Raw genomic sequence first — 20,653 nt, 5'->3', positions numbered from 1 at the left:
ACTTCGTTCTAGTTACTAGGTTCGCTACAAAACAAAGAAGGAACTTACTCTGGTGTCGTAAACGTCGCGTACAAAATATTGTCGTCTTGCGAATAGATCATATCCTGAATCTCATTAAAGTAAAAAGGGTATTCACCCGGCAAGGAACAATTCAAGCGAGCCTTCAGAAACGATGTCCAGTTATCGCGCAAAATGTGTTCACCGCCAGCATCATTTTTACAAACCCGAGCAATTCGAGAATAAATCACCTAAGATTCGTGACAGGAAAAGATGAACAAAGTATTGGGTGGTGAATATGGCCTCTCTCACTCACCTTGCCGCAGTTCATATACTCGACAGCTGTCTCGCGAAAAAGAAAATAAACAAACTCTCCGGCCTCGAAGCTCCCAACAAATTGAGGATTATTCAGCCAATTGTTATTAGATTGTTTCGTTCGTATTATAGAATTCTATTTAAAAAAAAATGAAATAAAATTTTTTTAAAACGTCAGATTTTATGCGATTCCTTAAGCTAGAACTATACGTTGTATTGCTGCACTGCGGATCTGAGGATGGCAGCATCACTACCTGAGAAGTCGGTCGCTGTCCCCACAAATATTTTGCCATTTTGTGTCATTAAACTGGTTATGTTCGATTGCGGATTAAATGGACATTTTCCCACGCCGCTCTCGTAGCCAGTGATTTGCAAATTTTCCATCTAAATTAAAAAAGCAATCCAATTATTACACTATCTAGCTACAAAATGTGTGGATTGTAATGTTAAAAGGAATCTTTGCACACAGCTGTTCATTTCATTTTTATTTACCTGCAATAAAGTGCAATTGGGATTGAAAGCATTCGTCCCACACGCATACAATTTATTCTCACTGTATGTTTGTAAAACGCGAATATAATTACGACATAAATGCTCTGATTGGCCTTTTGCCTGGCACATAGATATTTGCGATGGCTCAGCCTCCCAAACAGCACGTTCGAGCACTTCTAAATCGAAGGACATGCGATACAAGGTATCTCTGTAACGATAAATACATAAAAATAATTTCATTCTTAGAAACCACAACAAAAAAATTTTAAGAAACGACATTATAGAGAATTGTACTATTACAGCAAGCTTTGCTTTGCTTTGCTTTCTTTATATCGTAAATATGAACACAGCCCGTAACGTTTCTGGCTTTCTCCTCCAATAATTTCTCGTCAAACCTTAGCGTTGTTACCGGCAACTTGTGGAAGATTTTGCTAAGAATATGCATGTAGTCTAAGGGAACTGGGTATCTTAAAGTAAAGTAACTGTCAGTAACCACTTCTCTAGTTAGTCTCGTCAATTTAAGTAGTCTATCCGTTTCTAGTGTGCTAACAAACCCTGCCATTTTCTCATTTTTTTCAGCTAAACGGACGATTGATTATTCTCGCAATTGCAAGCCTTCCTTGAGAAGCTTTTATAGTGACCTTAATGCATTGCTGACTTTTCCTTTTTAATTTATTTTGCGTTAATTATATCTTTTTTAAGCAGCTTGATCCACTTCTATCCACTGAAGGTCCTCGTTGAGAATTACAAGTCGAAGTCTATTTGAGATACCCTAAATTTAATTTTTTGTCAGCTATCTCCGACCCAATCCTTTAAAGGCAATCCAGCCCTGAACTATGATGAGGAGGACATAGTAGCAAATGGCTCGTCGTAAACTATAATTTAAATAAATAACGTTCAGCAGTATACTTGTGTTCTGTAAATGATATCAATAACTCAAAAAATACCTTTTGATAGACCATATAGCTTTAAAGGCTTATATCATAGACTATAAAAGAGAATCTAACAATTTGAGGGCGGTGATCTAAGAGGCTAATTGAATTTTACGGATCAGACTGAGAGAAAGTAGATTTATGGAGGAAAACACTACAAGTAACTTGATTATATTTGCGGCCCTTTAAAATTTGTATTCGATTTTTCTTTCTTGATCGATTTGAGAATGCAAGCCTTTAAGTAACGCTTTAATTGCTTCGATTCGCAAATGAATATAAAAAAATGACGCTCTATAAGCTTTCCCGTTCCAAATCAAAGCATTCTTAACCTCATATGCATTCATATCTTGGCATAGTGTAGGCATAGCTTCATACTACCTACAAAACCGAAACATAACGGCTACAATATTATTAAAAAGTTTAGTTTTGTTTATGTAAATATTGCACGTGGTTGTGTATAAGGTTGTTGTAATATCCACATATCTATGTAAACATTCATTGAACCACAAGGCAAACAGGTACATTAAACGCCCATCAGAGAAGCTAACAAACATAAACACACTTTTACGTATTTACAGATAATTTGTGCTTCGCAATAAGCGTTCACTCGAATACGAATGTATGTAAACTTTTATGCTTGCGGCAAATGCCACAAATAAGACAAAATAATCATAAGCCTACGTTTGGTATGATTATTACATGCGAAACATACGAGTGCAGTCGCATTTAGCCAACACCGACCCGCCATCACCGTCGTATAGCGACGTCTATTCTCGCTCAGTACCACTGATCGTGTCAAGATAAGCTTTTTTTTCCGTTTTATTCCTCTCTTAATAGATTTAAGTTTTCGTGAAAACACAATTTCGTTGTCTGTTATTTTACTAAAACTAAATACACAGATACGATATATGCTGGCAAACAAGAGTCGCCACTCTGACACTATGCGAAAAGTAGCGAACGCCCAATTGTCCACATTTTAACGCCCAATAGAAGCTGCTGAATATATTTTGATTTGTATTTATGATCATTTTTTGTTTTTGTTTTTTTTTTAATTTTTCCGAATTGAAAAATATGCAAACATTTTGAAATTTTTCAACCGAAAGATTGATTACTTTTTGCTGCCAAGTCGGCTAAATTTACTTGCGATCCTGCAACTTTGGTTTGTCGCTTATATTTTTTTGTCTTTTTATACCTTACACCAGTTATGGTACAGGGTATATTAAGTTTATGCGGACGTATGCAACACCCAGAGAGGCTGAAAACCCATATAGATCTGGCTTTTATTATATAGATCAATTCAAAATCATTTTTTCAATCAATCTAAGGCTGTCTGTCTACGATGTCTGACGTCTGCCCATGTAAATATTGTGTTCAAACTACAATTCGCAATTTTTCAATGAAATTCGGCACACTGATGTGCTGTGACCCCAATGCGAATGCTATTGAAAATGGTTCAGATCGGGCCAATTTTTCAACCACTCCTCAATAATATTACAATTTTTAAAATTTTGTTCGGCTTGGGCAATTTTTTGGACCCCGTTCCTATGAAAATTGAATTTTTATATGGTAAAAAGGTCTAATTTTTAACATCTCATGGTGAAAATTAGCTTATAATAATAAATTGACATAATAATCAACCTTATCGAATTTGGATCACGTTGGCCTATTTTTTCGCTACAAGCGCATATAAGGATGTTCAGAAAATTGAAACCTTCCAAGTCCAAAAAAGTTCTAAGTGTTAATGTTCTATGACGAAGACTTGTTCATTGTAGTAATTTGATATAAAAATTAAGTGGGCCAAATTTAAACCATTTGGTGTATTTCTTGGCCCTTGCTCCATACAAGATTTCTCATGAATAGTAACCGCTTCAGAAGAATTATTAATTTAATTTTTAATGCTTCATGATCAAAATAAGTTCATAGTAACGAGTTAGGATAAAATTAACAGCAAGGAATTTAGATGACATAGGTATTTTTTTTAGACCCTAATCTATACAGGGATTATTATGATATGCAAGCCTTTATATGGAGTGAAAGTCCATTTTCTGGTTTTTTACGGCGGGACCTGAAAAATAATCAAATTTTTGGTAAGCAAATTAAGTTTGCTAAGTTTGGATCACGCCACGCGATAATTTGGGAATATTCCAACATGTGGTCTTTGATGAAAAGTATGTCTTTGCATGAGAATTATTCGTAATTTTTGGCGTATTACTACCAAAACTAGCGAATAACTGCACTAGGCGAATTGATGTAGGGTATCTAAAGATGGGCTTTGCCCAACTATAATGTTTTTATTTTTTTATTTTTTTCTCATGCTCTGATTTTGGCTTATCTTTCAAGTGCTTCAGGTTGGGAATATTTATTGTTATCAAGGTCTATTTGATCTCCAAACCTACCAAAAAAATTTTAGTTGAAATTGAAGTTTCGGTCATGTTTTATTTGTTACGGTGCTTTTTCATTATTTCCTTATTTCTTGTTTTCTCTTGAGCTTGATTTGTTGTTGTTTTCCAAATATCTCCGTTGTACGTTTATTTATTGTTAATTGTTTACTATACCTAGCGCTGCTCTCGCTGTTGCAAGGGCTTAATAGGGCAAATTTTATATGCATTTTAAATAATATAATAAATTGTTTTTCCTTTTCTTTCTCTTCAGAAAATTCTACTCTGCCCGCCTTTCTTTAACATGGAGTGTTTATTTATACTATGTTGTGCTAAAGCTTCGCCTGAATATGATCACTTCATTAGGTTCTGGCTTTGTGAGCACCCCAAATGTGCTAGTATTAGTGGCCGAGTTGAGAGAGAGAAAGAGTGGCCGCAAGAGATTACGCTGGCCTTATCCTATTATTATACTATGTGGTGTTACCACAAGGATTTTCAAACACTTTCTTGAAACTGGTGTCTTCTCTTTATGGTGGAATAGCAGCTTTCTTATTTCACTTCACAAATATGAAGACAGACACCTTGCCAAAAAATTGCTAACCAACAATTAGTTTTCCATATGAGCATGGCTTTCCAAAAGAAAGAAGACCGATTTCGATAAACCTTTTTGTCTGATTACCCATAAATTATTCATCTTCAAATTTCAGGCCTCCGATTTACCTTTATACTTATTGAAAAGCTCTCATCCTCATAACAGACTATTCAGGCTTCTGTTTAAATCCATCATCTGCGATGAATTGGTCCTGACGTCAGATGTCCTTCAAGCCAGCCACTTAAGATCAATTTTATTCATCGTACATATCAATGACTTCCATCCCGCAATTAAATCCAAACTATGTCTTAATGTACGCTGAGGATGTTAAATTGTTTCCCTCCTTTTCCATGAAATCGCACTCGTATCGCTTTCTTCCTCAAGCAAGAATTCATTCACTCACTACTACACACACACTACATTTCATTGCAATAAATTGGAAAATGTGCATTCGTTCATGGATATAGGGATTTCATTTGATCAAAGAGTACGTTTTAAGCTGCGGGTTCAAAGAGTTTGCACTATGCACGTAATGTAAAGACACATTTGATGTACAGATAAATGAGTTTGGCCAAACTAATACTTAAGCAATTCGTGCTCTTTGCCCTTAGAAATTTCGGTTTAGGACTAGCGTTTGTTAGCCCTACGGTCATTTGAGAAACGTAGATTCATCCTTAGTGTTTCCTTACTGATTAAGTTAAGGAATGTTACTATCGGTTCGTCGGCATTACTTGATGATTTCGCTACGAAATATGTTTTCATAAAACTCAGCTAATGTGCACACTACGACGAGCTTTTCAACCCCTTTAGGATTCTTTGCAATAATCTAAATAATGTCTACACTTTAATCTCAACATCGCCTTCTTTATACTCTATGAATAGGAAGGCTTTGTGCCTATGCCGTAGAAGGCCTTTATGCCTTGTAATCTTAACCCCTGAGTATGATTCGAAAATTAGTTAAATTTGTTTACGATTGTTATCGGTTGGCAAGCTTTTGTATATATGCATTGGCTTAGGGGTTCGCTCACAACTCGGATCTGTACCAGCTGCGGGTGTGCCTCTGCGCCTGATGTACGCAGGCATTTTTTATAGTTCTTCCTCTTGTTTATTTATACGCGAATTTTATGTTTTTTATTTTTACGTCACCTTTTTTCTCTTTTCGTTTCTTCTATAATAAATTTTAATCAATTGAATTCGACTCTTAATTTATTTTTATTTATTTATTTTTTTTTTTGACTGAATAAAATAAATAAATAAATAAACCCTTATATGGGAGAAGGTCTAATAATACGAAATACGCGATTTGTTTCAATTCACAAAAGCACCGTTATCGTTAAAACTGATCTTATAATAATGTAATTTATTTACTCATTTTATTCGTTAAATAATGTCTTTTTTGGTATTAAACGAACAATACTGTTAGCGACAAAAGGTATGTGTCTAACTTAAAAAATGCTTTTTCTATTTGCTTGGTAAAATGTAAAGTAATAAGATAAAGCGATAAGCAGCCTCCGTTTTGAACGAAGCATTACACTTTAGTTGCGAAAGCGTTTAATTATATCTTATACAGCATACGGTACGAAGTGGATTAAGTTTTGCCGATGAAACTGTCTTTTTTATTTAATCGATTCAAATAGCATATTGTCTGATTTCCGTCCGGCTGTCTGTCTAGCGTCTATCCATTCTTTGATTGAGCTTTGATTTTTCGCACCAGGCTTCCACCGAAAAGTAAGCCTTACTATGGCAACAAGATAAACTTGCAACTAATTGCGTTAGGCGGAATAGGTGTAAATTACTTAATGGCCAAGCTTGCCCACTTATAGGGAAATGTGGGCATTGGTTCATCAGCCAAACATATTTTTACAAAAAACTTTTAAATACAACAGCCTCTTCTACCGTACATCCTTGTCATTGCAAATATCTCAAAATTTCCATTTAGTAATAATAAAGGTAACAATGAGGCGACAGACAAATGCGACAGTCGAACATGAGCAAATTAATTGAAAACTTCACGTTCATCAAGAAAATCGCCTTATTTTGACTTACATTTGTCAGTCGGCTGGCTGTTGGCCAATAGGAGGATAAACGCCACCAACTCATTCAGTTCATTCCTTTTATGATTGCATAGAAATCAAAAAAAAAAAGAAAATCGATCCCCTCGAGATGGACCCGTAAAGGCCATCATCTCAAGATAATGCACTAAAAACGCAAACTTATCAGAATATTTTCGCACTGATCGTACAGTCTTAAATCGCTCTAATAAATTCAGAATTTTTCAATGAAAGCGATATAAAACTTTCTTTTGAATTTGGGCCAAAAAAGGAAAATGCGACATGACTCGCCAGGACTCCCCTTGCTGAAACTAAATCTTACTTATGTTCATTAACAGTGCGTTCAATATTGGCTTTTAATAGATGAACATAGCCTGCGTTTCTGTGAACTAATAACTGAAAATAAGGAAAGTCCAGCGAGTTTCTTGAAATTATTGCATTTTCAAACTCATCACGTAATCTTAAATCTAACCTCGTCTTATTAAAACCAGGTCCGGTCGAGGTAGACCACAAAAAAACTTATTAACGTGTAGGCCTCTTCATTAACTCACTGCACCACTGAAATGCAAATCAGTCTCTGCAAAGAGGAAATAGTTACAAATACGAGAACTATTGTTTCGACAAAAAATTATGGACCTTACTAAACATGGGACAGAGAAAACTTTCGATGTTCAGCATATGTGAAAAATTGAATTGAATTTCAGACAAAATAATGTTTGAAAATTCTCTAAATTTTCCACCGGTTATACCGTAATTTTATATGTATATATATACATACATATATATAGCATATGTAGCATGCCCATTTTAAGGGTCCGTGGAGCATATTAAAGAAAAGTGTTATATCTTACCATCTTCTGTCCGAACAGATGCAAATCGATTCATAGTTTTACTCTCAGCAGAAATATTTATGCTTTTTTATAGGGCCTCGATTCGCTTTCGGCACTTAAATTTTTTTATTACGGCCTTACTGATTTATAATCTTCTTATCTATTGTTAAATGTTAAATGTAAATTTACTTTATTTAAAAAAAAAAATTTTGATAATTTATCAAAAAATGATTTAAAAAATCGAAAAAAAAAACGAGTCAATCACGAAAATCTTCATTTGCCTAAACCTAAAGAGAATTTTACTTCTGCGCCATATATTCTCGATTCATACGATAATCTAAATAAATATTGAGTCATCGTATGTTTATTTCATTTCTTCAATTAATCAATAATTATATGCACAAACATATACTATGTAATAACATTGTATTTAGATTTTATATATATTTTTTGAATTGCGTAATTTAGTAAAAATGTCCCCCTATAAAAAATTCGATAGAAAATGATAGATTTTCTGAGGGTAGGCATGTAGTTCTTCGCGCGACTTTAAAAATGAGTCCGAAGCGAATGTTACAGTAGAGAATCTCGTTTTCGTAATTTTAAATACGATCATGCGAAGCGTTTGCTATTTTCTATTGTATTGTTGGTAGTGGTGATAGTGGTTAAGTATTAACTTTTAATAAAGCGAGAAAAGAATTTTTTTAAAGAATAAAATTTTTTTTTTTTTTTTTTTCAAAAATTTCAATTATTTATAATGGAGTTACCCTGTTTGGTGTATTATGAATTTGACATACATGCATACATACATACATATATACATACATAAATATATAGATAAGTTGTTTTATGTTTATTTGCTTACAAGTTAGTTCAATGTTGTAGGCGTAGATTAAGCGCCTTAGTGGCGTCATTTTTAATGAATTGTATAAAACTGTTGAATATTTGAAAACTTGTAAGCAACAGTGCAATAGTGTGTTTTTAGAAGCAGTTTATATAGACGACAACCACAACAACACAACCATTATAACATAACATCGATAACAGCAACTTAAGCTTAATAAGCAACAACTGAGCTTAGAGTGTGTTAAGCATAAAAATTGATATGGAGACCAACCAACCAACCAACCAAACAACCAACAATTCGATGGCGTCATAACAAAACTGAAACGCGTGATTATTGCTGCTGTTGGTACGATTCCGGTAAAACAACGAAAGCATCAACAAAACTAAATAACAAAAGCCATAGATATTTTATTAGACGAACTATTAAAAGACAACATGCGAACGATTGTCTTCGCAATCGCGACAGATTATGTAATTATACTTAGAAACAAAAGCAAGTTAAAACAGCAATAGAGATAGTAAGCAATACGTTGAGGAGTTTTGAGCTAAAGCTTGTTATTCTAACGCTCGTAAGTATGATGTGATTATTATTGTTACGTTTTCTTATACATTAATTAATTTATTTGTTTTTGCTTTATTTTTATTGTTTTCCGCTTTTGCTGGGCACGTGTGTACGAATGTGTGTTTTAATCTTGCGTCTTTTTCGTTTTTTTTTTTGGTTTTTTTTGGTTTTTTTTAAACAAGCTTTGCGCCTGCACAAATATTTTCATAATTTATAGATCTTTTTTCATTTTCAATGTATGAAATATTTTTACTATAAACATATACATATACAATAATAATTTTTTCGCTTTCACTAAATCCACCTGCGCGTTCACGTCTTTAAATTATTTAAGGTTCGGTTGTTTTTTTTTCTTGACGCACTTTTTCTGTTTATGAAATGAATAAAATACACTCAGATTCTTCTTCTTCATTATTTTTTTTTTTTTTTTTTTTTTTTTTTTGAAAGCTCCTTATTATCACACATTAATACAATGCAATCCCGATGAGGAAATGTTTAACAAACAACTTTTTATTTTAATTTGCAGAACAAAGGTCTCATTACGATGTCTGTCTAATCATTCGAACAAAATATGTTTTGTGTGTACTATAGCAATACATTATGGAAAAACGCGGACTTTTCAAATATGAATCAATGCAAGCAATTCACTTTATTCTTGAGTATACATCATACACCATTTATTTACATTTTTACTGTTTTTTTTTTTTATTTTTTATTTTTTTTTTAACATTTTTAAAAGCGTATCGCTATCAATCGAATTGTATGCATTTTGTGTATAAGTCTGTATTTCATGTGTAAAGAAATGATTGGTCATGAACGATACGAATGTGTAAACTTTTTCACTCTTTTGCTTTTCCTTTCCTATACCGTCGCACTATAATCGAAATACAAAAGAAAATGAAATAATTATACAAATGTGTGAAAATGCTACGAAAAAGCAAGAGAGAATTTGCTGCCATACAGTCTGGCACAGTAGATGCGACCAAAGTCACGTTAAGAAAATAGAGAAAAACACATTAAAATAGTGAATCAAATACAACTTCACCTATATTGATCGCACAAACTATTCGCATAAATTCTGTATCCATTGGAAATTTTTTGGTTCTTTCTGATTCGTTTCATCGAATACTAAGAACACAATGGAACAATATGACGAGTTCTATAGTGGGACAAAATTAAAATTCAATTGACTTTTATCAACGACCACAGTTTAAACTTGAATATTAATTTCTCGTTGGTTTTGACAGACAATGCTTGATCAAAAATGATTGTAATTTATGATTTTTTATATGACAATACTCTTGGGGGGACTAATAACTGTTTTAAGTGTGATAGCAGCTCTGTTAACACATATATATTTGCATTGTAAAATTGTTGGCAGATCTGAAATTAATTAATAAATTTGTGCAGTAGAAATTTGTTCTTTTTACTAAAAATATAATTTCAGTCGATTACAATATATTTTTTATTATTGTGAGTGTTTGTTGCGTCACTATTTTGGTAGATAACACTTTAACGATATCACACGTCTTTAAAAAAGCCTATGATTTTATGGATCTTATAAAATGTATGCCTTAATGCTGGGTGAAAGCTTAATGCTGAGTTCTATATCTGAGAATTTCTAAAACTAGTCACTTTATCTATATTATTATACCCTACACTAATTGTGGTAGAGGTTATATTAAGATAGTGCGGTTTTATGTAACAGGCAAAAAGGCTTAAGATGGACCTACCTTTTATTATATCGAATAATTCCGACCTGAAACTGACGGAAATGTTGACAGACAAATGTAATAAAAAGTATTTAATGATTAATTAACAGTCGACAATTTAAAATTTGTATTATTTGTTCACGATTTCAATGTAGCTAACAGATATTTCCAACCAACATTTAAATTAATTTATACAGTATAATGGTATACCTATGTAGTGGGTAGCTTCATAAACGATTGATTAATATAAAGTCTAATAATTGAGATAACATTAGTTAGTTGTAGATTAAACATTTGGCAACTCCACAGTGATTGCTTACAGACTCTGATATACACAGGCTCATAAATACACTCTGACTGGTCTCTTTTATATATAAACATTTACGTATACCAATGTTAGGTCATTGTCTATGTAAACAATACAATAGTAAGATATGTTTTAATTGCATTCCGTATAAATTAATTTTTCAAACTTAGTTTTTCAATAATAAAACCGCTCCTTACATCATCGTTTTGTCACTGATATTTTTCGTTGCCGATTTTAATCGTACTAGGACCGTTACTGTTATCTTTCGTGCTGCTGCTGCCGCGGCGCTTACATAGCAATGATTTTATTTAAGTTGCCGCCGCAACAACAATAGAATTAAGAATTGCATAAATCGAGTTAATATTAGAATTTTCTTGCAGGCCCGATACTTTTTAGACAATAATAAATAATAAAAAAATAATGTTTGTTGTAATTAGTAGATAAGTAGAAGTTTTTGATAATCGAAAAAAATCGCTTAAAAATAATTAAGCTAATGGACTGATGCAAACTGTTTCAAACTGGATCATTTATAAACTTTACCTATATAGCGCCACATAGCATAATGTTAACAAATTCATGTATATATCTTTAAACACCTGTGCACAGTTATAACATATAATATAAACTTAACAAATTCAATTTTCTCTTTTAATTTTAATAAGTTATATATGTTTTAGAGCAATTATTAAATTTATATACATATATATCAATATAGATATATATATATATATACATATATAAATGACGTTTTCAACTCATACATCATCATTGCACTGAGTGTAGCTTATATTGTAAGGAAAGTGTGTAAGCACCATAAAGCGATAAAACTGTATGTTTTTAAATGCAAAATTATGTGAAATGATGATATATATAATGATTTTGTTGCGAACAACTTTAAAAGGGAATACTACGTACGGTAACATTTGCAATCAATTTTAAAATTAAATTTTTAACAACCAAATAATTATTTTTTAGAAAACAACATTTGTATTAATTTGTCATAAATTCTCCACGTATTTCACTTTAAAATATAATTTTAAAGATTTTAAAAAAATGAAACGTAACTTTGGTAGGAGTAATCTGAAAACTGGTACACCGATTGACACCGACTTTTTGCTAGAGATTGCACTTATTTGTCAGCGCAGGTTCTCGTTGATCGGCATCGCAGCCAATTAATGAAATTGGAAAGTCAGACGCACATTTAATTGTACCGATCGATTCAGAATCATAATCTTAACTGATCTAAGCCCGTCCGTCCGTCTGACCATGTAAATTTGTCTTCAAACTACAGGTCATTTGGTACGGTGAAGTGTTTTGGCCCAAAGACGAACGCTATTGAATGTGGTTTGGATCGGTCTACTATTTCGACCACACCCCATATAACGCCCTATTCTGAAAAGCCATTATTTGGAAAAAAATTTTAATTTTCAAAATTTCTCGGCAAAAAAGTGGCTAAGTAGTAGTATTTGGGCATTTTAAATTAGTATGGAGACTTTGGACCAGCTGGGGCAATTTTTGAACCGCCTCTTACATATAGCGAGAATTGTAGTTCATATAATCATATAATGTAGTTCATCATAATAGTAATTTAACATAAAAAAATTAACTGCGTCACATTTGGACCATCTCGGCGTATTTTTTAGGTCCTGCTCTAATAAGGATTTTCATGAAAATTGATCCTTTGTAGAGCAGAAAAACATAAGTTTTAGCATGTCGTAATCGAAATTGATCCGTAATATTACGCAATTTGTTGTAGGGTATTTAATGGTCCGCCTTGCCCGACTTTATTCTTTCTTGTAATGTAAAGTAACCTGAAAGGAAAACTTCAGTTGCATTTTTATCAATAATTTAAAATCTTATGGTAAATAAATTGAACTAAGACTTGACCAAGCCGGGTTACCTCAGCTCTTTAAAATTTATAATCAACCTTGATATATTTGTAAATAATAAGCAATTATTCGTGAGGGCGAAGTAGTAGTCAACCTTAAAACCAGATTGTACATTACTATTTTTCATGGATCCTATCGTGAGGATAGGTATGCTTATTATCCAACAAAATAAAAATTTTCTATGTATTTTAAGGGCAACGTCAAACAGTGTTAACTAGCGCTAGCGCTTGTAAGGGTAATTAGCGATGCATGTAATATATCGATTTTAACCAATATTTTTTATTTTTTTTTATGCTTTGCATGCACTTTAAAGCGGCATGAACGACTAATGGCGCATACAGGGCCTAAGGGCATGAAACGATTTTTTTATTCTTTAATTACGCTTTAAGACACAAAACTATAAGATAAGCGACAAAAAGGTTTTGACACTTGTTTATATGCCTTGTTACAATTTAAGCAAGTATGTGTATTGCTGTCGTTGAGAAAACGTCCACTGTTATCATATCATTAATAAATGTTTGTTTACTCTAAATAAATTATTATTATTATTATTATTATTATTATGATTTTTGTTATTATATGACGCAAAGGGTTTATTTTTGTTCCCCATCTGTTTACATATATTTAGATTTATTTTTAAACATTTTGTAACAAATATCAATGATAAGAAATGAGTGAGAAGGGCTTTGAAATATAATTCCAAAAATTTCCTTGAAATGTCGAATGCAAGTGTTTAATAATACTCCTAAGCTAAGAAACTTAAACTTATATTTGTTAACTTATTATATATATATGTATATATATATATATATATATATATAGATTGCAAAGAAACTTTTATCTCTACTCGAATTTTATTAAAAATTCGATTAAATCATTTGGGCAATGAAGATTTTCAATTGTACAAAAAACACAAGAGAGTGCGCTCTACAATTCGAACTGTATGCCCAATGCACATTTTATACGACAGAAAAGATCTTTCATATGATTAAAAATACTCGTTTTAGGAGTTCGGAAGCCGAAGAAGAACAGAAGCGTTGTAAGAAGCGATTTAATGCAAATTATAGCAACACCTTAAGCGTTTACCGCTAGGCGAATGCAGTTCAAGAAAAGTTTTGCTTCTCAGCAATTTCCCTTTTTCAAGTTTGCATTACATATTTCATCTTCTCACTCAAGCAGTTTCGATTTCAAAGCCTCTTTTTAGCTCGATTCGTCAGAAATTTTTCTACCAACGAGTATTACAAGCGAAACGTAAACGAAAAGTTTGTTTAAAAGTTGTTTACAATGATACCTAAACAAAGTAGAGAGACATAGAAAAGATACAAATAAGAAGCAGACAAATAAACAATTATGCAAACACTAATGCTTTTCTTATTTCAAGATAAGATAATGAATGCTTCCATCATTATTTTCAAATTATAAAAATATTTCAATTCTGCACACTGCTTGATCATAGAGCGGTGCATTAAAATATACGAAACTAAACTTTATTGGAAAATCACTTAACATACCTATGTATATGTATATACACTTCCTCTATTTAAGTTTTATTTATTTAAGCTTACAATTATTATACAACAGAGAGAGATTTTATTTACAATAATTATTCGTCATTTACTTACCTAGCACCAACTAGTAACTGATTTCTGGCTACATCGAATAACATTTCCGAATACGATGTGACGTCAGGTTCATTGAATCGTTTCGCAGTAACCATGAGATCTATAAAGAAACAAATTTTAGAAATTTAATTTTTTTTTTTTTTTTCTTTTCAAAACTTAAACAAGCTAAAATGTTAAATGTAACGAATTTTGTGAACATAAGGCTTTATGGGAGGAGCAATTGATATAAAATATATTAACGCATTGAGTTTCCCATTTGAAGATTCAATCTAACTTTCATCAAATTGTTAGGCAGAAATGATTTCAAAATTGTTTTTAAATCGTTTAGTCTAATTAAAATAAATCGATTTATCTCATATCATATTGTTTGCTGCACATATCTCTTTACATACTTAATAGGGTACAATTGTAAAACTTTTTGATAAATTTACTTGCAGCTTACAACTAGGAAAACTTAAAATGAACCCACATTCAAACTATAGTTAATGCTAATAACATATATACCACCAATGTTATAAATCATTTCGAATTCCATTTCTTATATATTGAACTTACATACATTTAAGTATTCCGGTTAACTGGGCCGTTTAAGGCAAGACATGTCTCTCCGACTGTATGTCTGTCTGTCCGTGTGTATGGTTTGACACTCTCTTTGCCGCAAACTGAAGATATCGATTTCAAATTTAGTAGAATCGTTGCAAGTTTCTGGACTTATGTTGGCATTGAAAATGGATCAAATTGATTACGGCACAAAATTGCAGTGAGGCGTAAACTTAACGCAGCTCTCTCTTTCTTTAAGCAAAAAGTTGCGAGTTTTTTTTTGCTGTTACTCACAAATTATGAAAGATAAGAGCCGGAGGTTTTCTACATTTAGTTTACGGGAAATGTGCAAAAATGGAAAAAATCGGCCATGCCCACGCAAAGTGATAAGTGATTTTGAATTTTTTTTTTCTTCCCTTATTCATTTTATTTTAAACTTATTGGATCGTATAAAGTAAGCAGAACAAGATAGAATGTTTAAAATTATTTTTGGCATTCGTCAACTGATGTCACGTCATCCTAAATATCTTTTTTTAAATAATACCTTTTAGCAAAGCAAAAGGTGAAAAATAAAGTTTAAATAAATGATTGCAAAGGCAGTGGGTGTGCGAGCTTTAGCCCCAGCCGAATATAATTTTCTTAATTGTTTTTTTATAAAAACTATTTGATGTAAACTTACAATAACGTTATAGTTATACATATATAGGCTTTTGCTTAATGCGTTAGTCCCTTGCACAGTGCATAAGTAAAAACACACCTTGAAGGCAACAAAATAAAAACAGTCGCCCAACAAATTTTATGGTAAAATCAAAGTAAATCGAATAAAATTTAATTTCTATTATAGAAAAAATTAAAAATTCTTTGTTGGAAAGTCCATTATATGAGTGTAATCTCGACGGCACCTAATATCTACGAGATGAACAAAAAAAAAAAAGAAGAAATCTTCTCCTAATATTTCTTTATCCGCAAAGCACTCTGCACGCGACAATGTCTTTTATACAAAAAAATATTGCCAACCTTTTCTATTTACAATTTCTAATTGGCTTACCGATGATATAAGATCTATTTTATATTTTGCTAAAATTTCGAATTAATACACCGCGAGTACACTGAAATAAAAATTTAGATTGAGGTGTGAGTACATTATACGAGGTTAGCTGACTAACCGAGTACCTAGCAAGCCTCTGAAAGCTAAAAGTAATAGTAAGTAACCGACCGAAATTATGTGTCGTCATACATTTGGAAATTGGAGCCGACATCGCAAACACAGAAAATATATGCACGTGCAACAATTAAACATATATCCGTATATATGGTATGTAAATAATTTTATGGGAAACAATGTGCATGTGCTAACGTCATCTCTATACTGAGACAAGAAATTACATAATCAGAAATCAATAATAACAAGACGCGCCAAGATTATTTTTAAAATAATGGATGTACCAATGCATTCCGAGTATTGTTTTAATAAAATTCAAATTTCTCTTATCGCGTAGCTTGCAGACATCATCGAAAGAGAAATAGCCGTCGATTCGTTTTCGCGTTAGGTATGGAGAATACGTTGCAACAGGCAGATGTTTCTAGACCGACTTGACGTCTTGACGTCATAATATGAAGAAAATCCAGTATTCGAGCTCCTTTTTCCCGTAAATCTCTCCTTTCCTTAAGCGCTGAATACTGTTCAGATGCGACAGTTTCAACAAGCTTCAAAAATGCGTAACAGTGGATTATTTCCTTCCAATCCTATCAAACGGAGCTCCAAAACGTTCGTCGTCCTCACTGGACTGGCATTTTTTTCATGAAATCTCACGAGCTACTGTTTCGCTTTTTCATAGCTACTATAAGCTGTCCATTCGAAGTCAACTCAATCATTTCTGTAGCTTCAGCGCCATTGCTTTCTAATTGAACTCAGTTAAAAACAGAAAAGCAAACAGTTCTGCAGATGACTTCCGTCTCTTTATGCTTCGATATACACGCAACGGCAGACTTAAAGGCCTATGCAAAATTTTCGATGAAATTTATTTCAGCATTTGACGAATGCAAAGCTTAGAAACCTTCCACGCGAGTTGATAGAAGTGATGGAACGAAAACATATTAATATATAGTGTAACGTCATAAATCGACTTATTACCTATAACAAGATAACAAGAACGAACCAAAGAAGAGCAAGCAATCAAATGGCTGTCCTCGATGATAGCGTTACATCTGTTACGTTAACAGTGAGATCATAAGTCCCGAAGCTACGCCCTGCTTAGCTTCTCTTGATATATATTCTCTTTGGTATAAACGAAAGACGTATAATATCGTAAAAGCAGACAAAACGAAAAGCCAAGCGAAAGTACATTTTCATCATCTTTAAGTGAACATTAACACGAGGACCGTATTAAACAATAAAATGAAAATAATGAAAAATGAAAAAAGAAAAACGAATTATTATTTTTGGTCCGTTCTTCACGCAAAAAACTTCATTTATTAAACACGTGTTTTTCGGAGCATTCAAAATACCGAAACATTGAGAATAAATTCAACGTTTATAAATTTTTGAACATTATTTCAATTTTTAATCTGTTCAGTATACACGTCGTCTTGTTGTACAACCGCGTGTGCGCTGTAAAGGGAATTGTCCATATAAATGTGCCTGCATATGCATGTTCATGTATGTATGTATGTATGTATGTATGTATGTATGTAAAAAAAGTAATCAAAGCAGAACTTTATAAAGTTCACGATCATGTTTTTATATACATACAATTAAATACATATGGCTTTTATAAAAGTGTGCGCGAAAACATAATAATTAATAAATGCATGCAAACCCATAAGATGTAATAGTTCTTGACTGAAGCGCTCTCAGCTTATTGTGCTACTTTTCTACCCACCAACGAAGAAATTATACGTATACTAATTACCGTCTATATCACTTGCAATATGAGTATATTAAATTTGTGCGGACGTATGCGACACCCAGAAAGACTCATAATATACCCACCTGCTATATTATGAATCCGCTTGTCACTCCCGATATATTTGTGCAAAGTGATATGCTTGCTATTGAGTATAGATTGCATTAGATCATTTCTATGATCGTTTCCCATATAACGACTTATTTCGAAAAAGCCACCGAGCGAGAAAAAATTTGCGACAAAAATCGTTAGCAAATATTATTTTGACTTATTAAATAAATGCGGAAGATTTGGATCGAATGGAATCATATTTTGAATTCGGTCTCATATACAGTTTCTTAAAAAAAAAAAAAAAACAAGCATTTTATTGGCAACAAAGACGAAGTTTTTATTTTTAATGGTGGAAATTGGTCTAAAATAAGCTTTGCTATATAAAATGAAAGTAGTAAGTTTAGAGCCCATATATCTATTTTCTTAGGACACTCCCTACATAAAAGTTTCTCATAGAAAGTAAGCATTTACACTGCAATAATATATAATTTTTCTCCTTTTATAGAAGTAGATAGATAAACATTTGTATTAGCCGAAGTGGGAAAATGTATTTAATGGTCAGCATTACTCGATGGCAACCTTTTACCTTACTTTCGAAAATTGATATTTCAAAGACCTCTTAACGTGCACACACATACATTCTTCAATTACCGAGTCAGTGCAACTAGCTTCTGATTTACTGAAAGTCCCGAAAAGTCAAAGTATAACAAAATTGAACCTTGGCGGAAATAACGTGGAATAAAGTCCACAGGGTAAATGAAATTTTATTGATACATGCTCGCAAAAACATTCAACCAAAAATTATCATCATCATTATCGACTCCCGGTCCCAACGCCACACACACACACACACACTTCAAAAGTAAAAGCCTAATTTTGAAAGTGTGCATCCAAGATTCACCTTAAGCCATGCCCAACTTATTTTTATTTGTTTGCTCGCTCCATTACATTCGCAACATACTCACAATAAAAAACAATCAAAGTATGTATATAATGAAATAATTGTGTAATGAAGTCATAATATTTAATATGCTTATGTATAACACGTATTTATTTGCGTTCGCATTGAAAGTTACAGCTAAATGAAAACTTACCCTGGTATGAAATGAAACGTGAATCGTTATCAATCAGTTCAAAATTTGCCGCATTATTTGTATGTAAGGCTAAAGTGGATTGCAACAATGCACTTAGCACCGTGTGCAATAGCGTTATAAGTTTGGGTATCATTTTTTTTTAAGGATTTTAGATCGTACGCTGTAAGTAGGAAAGAAACAAAAAAACATTTATAATTTTCAACATTAAACATCAAATATTTTATCCCTAATATTAAAAGTTACAAGTCTACTACTAATTATACTCCTTTTATTCTCTTGTAAATCAATATATTCTATTTATTTATTTATCGTCTATATATTTATATGTAAACAAATTTACAAAGTATGTACGTAAAGCTTGCCAGATAACTTAAGTCATGTGCTCGCCTGTATTGCAAACACTTGTGCCCTTGAGATTTGAACCCACGATCATTGAGCTGTTGACCGCGATCCTTTGCCTACTTGGGTACTCATGCGGTCACTCATGAAATCAGTATGTTATCTATTATCAAAATTGTTAGCCTACTTGCAATTCTAATTTCATTTAGCCTTGTCGTCCAACAACACTTTGCCGGTAAAATAAGTCGAATGCGATGCTTGCATATATTTTAGTCAATATAGTAATCAAAACTTGCTGCGGAACACGCCAATACTGTGTGAGAAAGAACGATATCGGTTTGATGGCGATCCAATTGTCGAATCATTTGCGTATTTCTTAAGCATTTCGAATGACAGCATGCCAGCCAAGCCATACTACATCGACCTGAACAAGTGGTAAACAGAAAGCATTTTGCCTGATGAATGCGATGGGAGTGGCAGAACTTGCCATGTGAACTGCAACAGTGTATTCTTAATAAGTCTTGCAACGTGTGTTCGAACGTTCGCATGCAAAAGGATGACCTTACGCCTGTTAAGCGCTATTGCCTATATTTTTTGCAACCACACATCATTTAATTTGTTAAATTAATGTCGATAGATATCTGCAATAATAGTTTCATTCGATCTTAGCAACTCATAATACGCTACACCTTGCTGATATCACCATATCCACAGACAAACTTTGCGGCCATGAATAATCCGCCTCGGTGTCGATGTGGATGGCTCACCTAGACTAATCCATGACTTGCCCTTGCCTTTCGAATTGTCGTAGTAGACTCATTCTACATCGCCAAGCACAATACGCCAAAGAAAAAGTCTTCTTATTTTCACTCGCAAGCAATGATATAGCGATGTTGAGCCTTAAATTTCTTTACATCAAATAACAAAAATAATAAAGTGGGTTGAACGATTAGCGTCTGCATACACTGAATAACTCAATAATACTAAATGGCAAACTTGTGTGTACATTGATACTTCGCATTAGTTTATTATTTTAGTCGATAGATGTCGCTGATCAAAATACATGCAAGCACCTATTACAAAGTCACGCAAAGTCGACAAAAACATTGTCTTAGTAAAATCATCCGGCATTCACAATGCTTATCATAACTTCAAATATTTTTCTTCTTATATACCGCTGTTCAAAGTAATAACGAAGTTA

At 32.7% G+C, this 20,653-nt stretch overlaps 1 protein-coding gene across 5 annotated transcripts in view; it reads right to left on the bottom strand.

Moving 5' to 3' along the window:
* LOC119645187 (semaphorin-5A) overlaps positions 1-20,653 on the bottom strand; it is a 43,915-nt gene that overhangs the window by 3,880 nt on the left and 19,382 nt on the right. For 4 of the 5 annotated variants that reach the window (XM_038045176.1, XM_038045177.1, XM_038045175.1 and 1 more), the window contains exons 2-7: positions 19,114-19,273; positions 14,523-14,622; positions 805-1,012; positions 523-696; positions 314-448; positions 49-248 (exon numbers count right to left, since the gene is read on the bottom strand). In XM_038045176.1, the coding sequence (XP_037901104.1) occupies positions 49-248; positions 314-448; positions 523-696; positions 805-1,012; positions 14,523-14,622; positions 19,114-19,246 (950 nt within the window). In that variant the 5' untranslated portion in view covers positions 19,247-19,273. Of the gene's footprint in view, positions 1-48; positions 249-313; positions 449-522; positions 697-804; positions 1,013-8,449; positions 9,129-14,522; positions 14,623-19,113; positions 19,274-20,653 lie in introns of those variants that run through there. The other variant, XM_038045178.1, reaches the window with a different exon arrangement.

Source organism: Glossina fuscipes, unplaced genomic scaffold (genome assembly GCF_014805625.2).
Source record: "Glossina fuscipes isolate IAEA_lab_2018 unplaced genomic scaffold, Yale_Gfus_2 1, whole genome shotgun sequence".
NCBI lineage: Eukaryota > Metazoa > Arthropoda > Insecta > Diptera > Glossinidae > Glossina > Glossina fuscipes.
Note: the sequence above shows the minus strand (reverse complement) of the source record. Positions and strands in the feature narration are given on the sequence as shown.